The sequence below is a fragment of the Sorex fumeus genome, unplaced genomic scaffold, assembly GCF_029834395.1.
Source record: "Sorex fumeus unplaced genomic scaffold, SorFum_2.1 ptg000010l, whole genome shotgun sequence".
Classification (NCBI taxonomy): domain Eukaryota; kingdom Metazoa; phylum Chordata; class Mammalia; order Eulipotyphla; family Soricidae; genus Sorex; species Sorex fumeus.
The window spans coordinates 24,652,758-24,662,908 of NW_026606067.1; the positions used below are offsets into that span (position 1 = coordinate 24,652,758).

Genomic DNA, 10,151 nt, shown 5'->3' on the forward strand with positions numbered 1-10,151 from the left:
TTCCAGGGAGGAAGGCTGACCGCTGGGCACCCTCAGTGCCTGTCTTCATGATCGCCCCTCCACTGGAATATGAGCTTGTGTGGTCTTCTGGTCACTGCCCACCCCAGAGCCTGGAACGTGCTGACACAATGGTGTCTGGTGAGGACTGGGGAGGGTCTCTGCTTTCAACTTTCTTTCTGCAGCCCCCCACTACCCCCCGCACCCGTTCTGAGAATAGTGAAAGTACCGTTTACCCAAAGGCCAGTTTCACTGAGAGGCATGAGGCGAAAGGGCTCGGGGCTGTCTGGTTGCTTGTGAAATGAATCACCAGAGGATTTGCTCACCAACCTCAGCCTCCCGCCCTCCTCTTGTCCCCAGAGATGGGGTTTCCAGGAGGGGACAGAAGATGCTCTGCCTTCTCTCAGGCTGAGGGGAACAGCATCAGAGATGGAGATGTTGGCTGTCCTCCCACTTTTCTTTGTACCCATGGTTCTTCTCGCCCGAGTCAGGAGGTAGCGTGGAAAACCAGAGGCTGGAGAGATAGGACAGTGGCCGGCACGTGCCTTGCACTAGATCCCTGGCATCTAGTCCCCTGATCACCAGAAGTGATCCCTGTGCACCATCAGATGTGGCCCCCAAACAAACTAAAACAGAACTAGGAGCACAGGGGCAGTTGGCAGGTACTGGGTGTGGCCCGAGGAGGATTGGTTCTGCAGTGACAAACTTCCCAGCGTGATGACAGTGCTGTGACTAGAATGTCTTAGGCACAGCCAGGAGAAGTGGTGGTAGTGGTGGTGGGTGGGGGGATGGGGGGTTCAGTGATCAGCCCGGCCCAAATCATAGTGTCTTCTTTAGAATTTTCAGCCCTCTTCCCAAGGTGATTTCTAGGGGTGGGGAAACTCAGGACAAGCTACTCTAAGGTGATGCTGACTCTCTCCTTTCCAGGACCCAGGAGACAAGTGACAAAGAACAGTCCCTCTTTTTTTTTCTTTTTGGGTCACACCTGGCAATGCACAGGGGTTTCTCCTGGCTCTGCACTCAGGAGTTACTCCTGGCGGTGCTCAGGGGACCATATGGGATGCTGGGAATCGAACCCGGGTCGGCCGCGTGCAAGGCAAACGCCCTACCCGCTGCGCTATCGCTCCAGCCCCAACAGTCCCTTTTTCGCCTCACCCCAGCACTTGACCAACCTTTTCTTTTGCTAATTTGGTACTGAAAAGTGTTCTTGGACCCATATCCTGGATGGGCCTATTGGGAACATCAGGACCCATCCAGGTCAGCTGAACTCTGTCTCTGCTGGTCTTTTTTCTCCCTCGGTGGGTTGCAACTACGGCAGAAACTTGAGCCCCCATCAAACAAGCTTCCCCACCCATTCCTCCTGCACCCCCATGCCATCCCCACCCCACAACCCACCCCTTCTTTCTTTAAACTGTCCGCAACTTGCTGAGACTCCTGGGCTGAGCCCCCTGGAGGAAACCCTGAGTAAGTCAATCCTAGCGGCGGCTGCAGTGCGCCTGGTGGGGTTCCCCTGCTGCTGGGCACAGAGGCCAGCGCAGGTCAGAGCAGGGAAAGGTCAGGGAGCCAGTGGGCTGCCAACGCCCCCAGTGCCCGGGGTTTCCCTGTCCTTTCCTGTCCTTTCCCCAGAGCCTTCCCCGCCTTGGGGGACCCGGGAAATTTCCCAGAACGAGGCGCGCTCTCGGCCCACGGCCCGCGTCGGCGCCCGCCCGAGGACTCGCGGGACGTGCAGATGATGGAGGGGAGAGGGGGCGCGGCCCCTCTGCGCCCCAACCTCGCCTGCATCCCCGCGCGCGCGCGCGGACCTCGCGCCGCCGCGCCCCTCCACGCTCCTGGCCAGAGTTCCAGCCCGGGGCGCTGGCGGGTCTCCGGCTCGGGCGCGCGTGGGGCCTGGGGAGGGGCGCGCGCGGGGCTGGGGCCCGAAGCCCACGCCGCGCTCCGATTCGCACCCGGGCCCGCCCGCTGGACGCCGCGACCGGGAGGGGAGAGCCGGGACCTGCCTCTGCAGGAGCTCCTGGGGACCCCCGGGCCCACCTCCCCGCTCCCGCGCCCCGGGGAGATCGGGAAGGTGCGCGCGGCTCTCGGGGAGCCGAGACAGTGGCCGGAGCGGCCGCCCTCCGCCGCCGGCGTCCCCGCTCCGCGGTCCCCTCTGTCCCCTGCCGCCCAGACGTCCTCCCGGGCTGCCCCCCCCCCCTCCCCGCCCGCGCCGGCGCTCCGTCCTGGGCGGGCGGCGAGGGTCGCGGGCAGAGGTGCGGCGGCCGCAGAGCGTCGGGGCCTGTGACCTTCGGGCGGGCAGGAAGACGCGGCCGCGAGGGGACCGGGAAGTCCCCGCGGCGCCAACCCCGGTTTCCCACCTGGGTCCCCCCGGCCGCCCCGGGGCCCGGCGCCACGTGACTTCCACGGAGGGCGGGAAGCGGCCGGGAGAGGCTGGGGACCGCGAGGGGCGGCGGGGCGGGGCGGGGCGGGGGCGGCGCCGGCAGGTGCGGGCGCGGGCGCGGGTCCCCGCCGCACCGCTGCCGCCCGGCATGTCGCAGGGCCCGGGGGCCGGCGGCGTCCTGCACGCGCGCGCGGGCGCCCTGGGGAGCCAGCCGCCGCCGCAGGTAGGGGCCGGGCGCCGGGCTGGGGGTCCCGGGAGGCCGCCGATGCGGGGGTGGGGGGGCGCGGGCCGCTTCCCCGCGCGGGTTCGGCGCGGGTGAGGGCGCGGGGCGGGGAGCTCGCCGGGGCTGCGGGGCCCCTGCCCGGTAGCGCTTGGCCCCGGCCGGCCAGACCCGCGCTGGGCGCGGCGCTCGGACACCTGCCCTGGCCGAGTCTCGGCCTCTCCCGCTCACGCGTGAGCGGACGGGTCCCGCGGCAGGGAGTGGGCGACCCTCGCACCCCGACTCCCGACCCTCGCTCCTGTCCGGGTGGGGGCGCCGGGCAGGGGTGAGCGGGAGAGCGAGCGGTGGAGGCCCTGCTGTGCCTTTCTGATGAGGAACCGCAATATTTAGGGGGGGAGGGGGAGGCCGCGGATCAGAAACAAACGGGGGCGCAGAGACAGAGAGAGTAGCGGGGTAGAGCATTTGCCTTGCACGTGGCCACCGGGGCTTGATCCCCGAACCCCGTAGGGTGCCCCTAGGAGCGATCGTGAGCCCAGAGCCAGGATTAAGCCCCAAGCACCACGGGTGTGGTCTAAAAGCAAAACAGAACTTAACAGGGCTAACAGGGCTGCCGGTGGAGCGGGGCTACAATGGGTAGGGTGTTGCCTTGCACACCACCAACGTGAATTTGATTCCTGGCACCCCAAAGGGTCCTGCCAGTACGTGCAGGAGTGATCCCCGAGTGCAGAGTCAGGCGTAAACCCGGAGCACTGTTGGGTATTGGGTATGGCCCCCCAAAAACAAAAGCCATAATAATAGCAGGAAGGAAAAATAGTATAGGAGAAAGTCCTGAGTACAGCCAGATGTGACCAAAGTCCCCCCACCGCCCCTCACTGTTTGAATTATTTTTTTAAAACAGCAAGGGCTTCTTGGGGACAGCTGGGCTGGGTGCTTCGGGAGAGGCTGTCCTGCCAATCCCAAGCTCAAAGTGTCACTGTGCTGGTCCGGGTGCTGTAGCAGCCCTGACCACACGGGGGGAGCCTCAGTCCTGCTCGGCCATGGCTGAGGGCAGGGGCTGCCCAGCCTTCCCTCCGCTCCCCGGGCCTCTCTGACCCTCTGGGCCCCGGTGCCCAATCCCCTCTGTGGTTCATCTGTGTCTACTAAGTCTCCTTGGGGTCTCATGTCCATTTCCTTTGCCATGCGACTTCTCTCCATCCCTGGGTGGGGGGACAGTCCTTTCCCTGCACAAACCTGCACAGACCACCTCAGTGTGTTTCTCTCTGTGTGGCGAGGGGTGGACGGTTGGGTCCACACCCAGTAGTGCTCAGGGCTCACTTCTGGCAGTGAAGAACTCACTTCTGGCTGCTCACTTGGGGCATCGTATGTGTCCGTAGGGATCAAGCAAGCGTCAGCTACGTGCACGGCCAGCCCTGTGTTCTCTCTGCCTCCCTCCCTGAGCGTCTCTTACCTGGAACACAAGCTCGATGACGGGAAATGCCTCTGCTTTCCAGTTATCACCATGAGTTTCATACCCAGCATTTCCTGGCTTTGAAGCTCTTCAGTGGCAGATTCCTGTCCCTCGTGGTGTCCTATCATGGGGTTTGAGAAGGCAAAGCATCTCCCCCTCCATTGTCCTGGCTGAATGAAGCTGTTGCTTGCCTGATGGTTTCTGTTCTTTCGGCTCCTGGCCATCTCTTTCCTGCCCACCCTGCTCTAGACGCCCACCTTGCTCTAGACGCCTTGCTCAAGATCGCAGGGGGTGGGGTGGGGTGGGGTGGGGTGGGGAAGGGGGGAGCACTGGGCTGAGTTCACTGGGTTCGTTCTTAGCTCCGTTGAATTTTGCTTTCTAGTTTACTCTGAAAGCAGAGTGAAATCTGCAATGGCAGAGCCCTCTGCAAAGCTCTCCAGAGGGGGCTAATGATTTGTACCCCCCCCCCAGTGTCTGTTGGCACAGAGGCAGGGAGCCTGGCACACAAGCTCCCTTCTCCAGTCTCCAGGCAACCATGCCCAGGTCCCCCAGGCATGCGCCCAGTGGGCGGGGTTGCTGGACACAGGCCTGAACTCACTTCCTGTTCCTCTGCCTCCTTGCTGCTACCTGCGGGCAAGTTCCCCAAGCCTGAGTTTCTGATTCCTTACCCCCAGTGTGGCCACACCCTGCGCCCCCAGAACTCAGCGGGTCCCCTAGCTGGAGGGTGGGGGAGAGGGCGTCCTCGGCCTCCACAGCCTGCCTGACTCTGCTTCCCACAGAGCCCCCAGGACCATGACAGGAAGGTCCGCAGGAGGGAGAAGAACCGGGTGGCCGCCCAGAGGAGCCGCAAGAAACAGACCCAGAAGGCAGACAAGCTGCACGAGGTGAGGGGCCAGGCGGACCCGGGCCCCAGCCAACCCCCTGCCTCTCCCTGCGGGATTCAGAGCTGCCCCAATCCCCACCCACCAGCTGCACCTCCAAACCAGAGAGACCACTGCTGTGGCCATTCCCACCCACCCCACCTCACACTCACAACACATGCCAACAACGGACACACTCACAACACGTGCCAACACTGCACACACTCACACTTCACACGCTCACACATCACACGCTCACAACATGTGCCGACACTGCCCACACTCACATGTTATGTACACACATTACATTGTCACCATACTGCACACTTAATACAGCACATAGTCACATGTTATACATGTCACATACCGCACATACTGCATACATTTCACACTCACACATGGTGCATGTTACCACTCCACACGCACACCATACTCTCCTCACGTGTTACACACCCCATAGCACCGCACACATTCCGCACCCATCACACATAACACACACAACACAGATACAGTGCACAAAGACCCATAGACACACCGTGTGCTTTCCCACACACATTTCTCACACTTTCCTCCTCATACTTGAAGCTCTTGCGTACTCTTGACTCACACATTCACACTCACACACCATGTAGTCTCACATGCTCCACATACATTCTCTTACACTCATTTACATTCACGCACATACTCTCACAACACTCATGCTCACACACTCACACACATACACTCTCACAGTACTCACACACAATCACACACACAAACTCTCACTACACTCATTCAAACTCATACACACATACTCTCTCACATATATTCATACACTCACACACATACTCACACATGCACAGATGCTCTCTCTCACACACACTCTCACACACTCACATACACACTCTTACACTCACACATGCACACATGCTCTCACACAATTACACACACACTCACATATGTTCATGCACACGCATATATGCCCTCACACACTCACACACTTACTTTCACATACACTCACACACATACACATATTCTCTCACACACACATACTCTCACATTCACACATACTCATACACATACTCTCACAACACTTATACTCACACACATACACATGCTCTCATACACGCATACTCACACACTCATTATAACACACTTATTCTCATACACACTGAACACAACATGTAACACCCACACACCCTCACACACACTCAACTCTCATCCACATACACTCACACACATACACTCACAGTCATAGTCACAGCCACACACTCACACTCATACACAATCACTCACACACTCCTGCTTCCTATACCCCACTGTGGCCACTGCCACTCCTGGTCCTGGTCCTGGTCCTGGTCCTGGGGAGCCCTGGCCCTTCCCTCTGGGGACTTTGGCACTCCGCTGCTCCTGACCTCTGACATGGCTCCTGTGTCTGGACGCCGCCGCCTGAAGGCCCAGTATGGTGACTATATAATGTCTTATTGGCGCTGTGCCCCTGACTGCGCTGGCCCTCCCCTGCCCGGGCCATCCCAGATCTGGCGAATGCCTACCTTGTCTCTGGACCATGGTTCCCTGCCCAGCCTGAGACTCCTCACCCCCACTAGAGGTGCAGCTGACCTGGCGCCCATGTCCTCCCCGCTCCCTGGGAGACCAGGCCACCCTCACAGCCCAGGGTGTCATTTGGGGATAGGCCAGGACAGGCCTGCCCAGTGCGGGACCCATCTGAGCAGCTGAGCCCCCACCCGCGCTGCCCAGCCCTCCCCACAGCCGCTTGTCCCAAGCCGTCCCACTCCGTCACTGTCGTGAACTGAGGATTTGGCCCGGCACGGGGCACCAGGGCTCTGGGCATCCCTGGACTGGGCAGCCCTGCCCTTTGCACCGGAAGCTATCATATCAGGAGGGGTGCCGCCAGGGTCGGTAGGTTGGCCCTTCCCAGCAGACCCCTCTGGCACTCCTTAGCATGTCCAGTGGTGGTGCCAGCCCTTCCGAGGGACAGAGCTGAGGTGGGCAGGGTGCCGGCCACTTTGCCGGGATTGGAGTGTCCTCTGGTGCTGCAGTGGGAGAATGAGGGTCTGTCCTAGCCCCGGGCCCCGCATGCCTGCACCCCTGCATGGCCGGGCCGGCCGCTGCCCCTCGCTGTGGTAGCTGCTCCCACAGACCCGCTCCCTCTGATCTCAGCCACCATGAGGCCCCTGGCCCCTGCTGACCCTCTGGAAAGACCATCACCTGCCCCAGTCTCTCCTCTGTCACGGGGCACTGGCTCTCTGTACGCAGAGTCGGGGCAGGGGGCTGTGGAAGATGCCTGAAGGTCCAGTGTTCCGAAAACAGGACCCTCTGTCCCTGCAGAGCCCCACCCAAGCCGGGAAGCCCAGTGGGGACCTGGCATGACCCACTGACGCACTCGGAGCGGGACTTTGGCCCGGCTGTCAGGTCCAGCTCTGGGGCCCAATTATGGGACCCACTGTGGGGCCTGGCTCCAGGCTCCAGCACATTCTCTGCCCCTGAGGTGACCACTTATGCTAGTGACTGATGTGCACGCCTCCCTGCCCCCTCTCATCCCCAGGCCTCATGAAAGCCCCTCACTAGCTCTGCGATGAAATTTAACTCCCAGAAGAGATAACCCAGCACGTGGGAGGGGTGGTGGCCTGGGTGGGGTCTGCGTCCTTTCCAGCTGGGTTTCAGGAAGCAGCGTCCCAGGAAGGGAGCTCACAGGGTCTGACTCAGTAAAGGTTTCTGAACCTTTGGACGCCCTGTTGCACCCCTCCTGGATGGCTTCAGGGGCAAAGGGCAGCCCAGTCCAGGGACACCCCCCTCCCCCCCCGCTGGAGGGTCCAGGAGGTGGGCTGATTAGAGGCCGAGTCAGGTCTAGCACAGACACCAGGAACACCAGCACCCCACAGCCCACAGCGGCTAGGACAGTCGGGGACGAGGTTCTAAAGGAAGAAATAAATCACGGCCAAGTCGGAGGGCGGGTACCAGGTGAAGGGCTGCAGGAGCAGAGTGGGCTGGGGGTGGCTCAGCTGGGTGGTCCTGGAACAACTACAGCTGGTGGCTACCACTGGAGGTGCTAACCCTTGCAGCCCAACAGTTTGTGGGGGGATCTGTACCTGTGAATGGGTCACGGCCCTGCCCCTTGGAACAATGGAAAGGAGCCCCCTCCCGTGATGGGTGGGGAGGGGAGCCCCACCCCAGTCTGCTCTCTGTTTGCACACGTCTGTGTTCTGTGCATGTTGGACATATCATGTGTGTCTTGTGAGTGTTTCACGTCTGTTGTATATTCTTTGTGCATTGTGTGTACTGTTTTCATATGTGTGTGTTGTGCACACATGAAGTATATGTGTTGTGTATGCTGTGTCACGGTTGTGTGCACCATGTATTGTGTGTTCTTTTGTTTGTTTGTTTTTGGGTCACACCCGGTGTTACACAGGGGTTATTCCTGGTTTATGCACTCAGGAATTCTCCTGGCAGTGCTGGGAGGACCATATGGGATGCCGGGGATCGATCTCAGGTCGGCAACATGCAAGGCAGACGCCCTTTCTGCTGTACTATCTCTCCGACCCTGTGCTGTGTATTCTTAGGTAGGCATGTGGTATGCTATTGTCTGTACACACGAATGTGTGCATATGTGTGTACTGGGTGCGGGGTGGGGGCAGAGATGTTTACGGGGCCTGAGGGCGTGTTTCTTTGGGGAAAGAGATGGTTGGTCTTTCCTGACCCACAAGGCTCTCTGCATCTGTCAGGATTCCGTGACCTGCACCCCTAACACAGGCATGTGGACAACTGGGAGATCCCTTGAGCCTGAGCGTAACATGGCAGCATTTGCCCAAAGCAGTCGAGTGATTGTAGTTTAGGGGTGACCTGGCGTCCGTGCAGGCTCCAGCCCCCACTGCTCTCCGGGAGAGGCTGAGGCAGGAGCTGGGGGTGCGCCGGGGTGCGGTTCTGATGGGTGCCCGTGTCCCCCCAGGAGCATGAGAACCTGGAGCAGGAGAACTCGGCGCTGCGCCGGGAGATCAGGGCCCTGACGGAGGAGCGGCAGAGGCTGAACGAGGCACTGCAGGCGCATGAGAGGCGCTGCCCGCTGCTGCCCCCCTCGGCTTCGCACCCACGCTCCGGCCTGGCCCTGCTGCCTGCCTGCCCAGCTGAGGCGCTGAGCTGCTGGACACGTGGGGCTCAGCGTCCCGTGGACCAGTGCACAGAGCTCAGCCTCCCCTGGACACGCGGGGCTCAGCCTCCCTTGACCAGCACGCGGGACTCAGCCTCCCCCGGGGCTCAGCCTCCCCTGAACTTAACTTAATCTGCTGCACTGGCGCCGCTTCCTGGGTCCGTATTAGAAGAAGGCGGCCCGAACTCTGGAGGCCATGCACGCACCACACAGGTCACCTGATGTCCACAGACCCACATGGGTCACCTTGATGTCCATGAATCCATGTGAGTCACCCAGTGTCCACAGACCCACACAGGTCACTGCTGTCCACGGACGCACACGGTCACCCACTGTCCACGGTTGCACGTGGTCATCTGCCGTCTACAGATGCACATGGTCATCAGCTGTCCCTGGACACTCTGCAGACCCATGAGGTCTGGCTTCCCGGCTGACCACCCCCAAGGTTCCTCCCTGCTGGGGGGCTGTGAGCCAAACCAATGGGACCCCTAAGTGCTGGACCATCCTGAGGGGCTTTGGCTTCAGCCCAGGCCTCCCCCAGGCCCCCCGTTCTGGAAACTCAGGATGGGCTTCAGGTCGGTGCCGGTGCTGCCTGTGATCGGGTCCCCTGAGGGGTGGCTGCGCTGAGTGAAATAAACGGGTGTGTGAGGAGAGAAGGGGGCTCCTCTTCCAGGCTCCGGTCTCCCTTGCCCAGAGAGCAGGAAGGCGTGAGGCTCGGGGTGTCCATGGGAGAGCAGACGGGCTCTCGCTCCCGTCTTTGAGAGCCAGCTGTTGGGGGGCAGCATGCAGGGGCAGGGAGGGGAGCAGTACCCGTGACCAGGTGACAGCTGTGACCCACAGGGTTTCCCTGTGCACCCTGTTTTCCAGGCAAGGCTCCGGCCACCTGCTCCCAGACTTGTCCTGTTCTCCCAAGGACACCCCTTAAGGCGGGGCTGTGGGGCTGTGTGACCCCTGACCCCTGGAGGAGCCCAGAATAGTCTCAGGGTCTGGGTCTGGGAGGCTGCGGGGTTGCCAAGATCAACCAACATGCACCTCTGCTTCCAGCCGTCCCCGGGACCTCGTCACACTCATTGTCCTAGAGGACCCCCAAGCCCTGTGTCCCCAGCAAC

General features: G+C 61.1%; 1 protein-coding gene across 1 annotated transcript; it reads left to right on the forward strand.

Moving 5' to 3' along the window:
* Positions 1-2,495: 2,495 nt before the first annotated feature.
* On the forward strand, positions 2,496-9,023 carry BATF3 (basic leucine zipper ATF-like transcription factor 3). Its single transcript, XM_056110552.1, is given in 4 exon segments — positions 2,496-2,594; positions 4,818-4,922; positions 8,845-8,962; positions 8,965-9,023. Coding segments are annotated over 4 exon segments (357 nt in total). The 5' UTR covers positions 2,496-2,519.
* Positions 9,024-10,151: the final 1,128 nt, after the last annotated feature.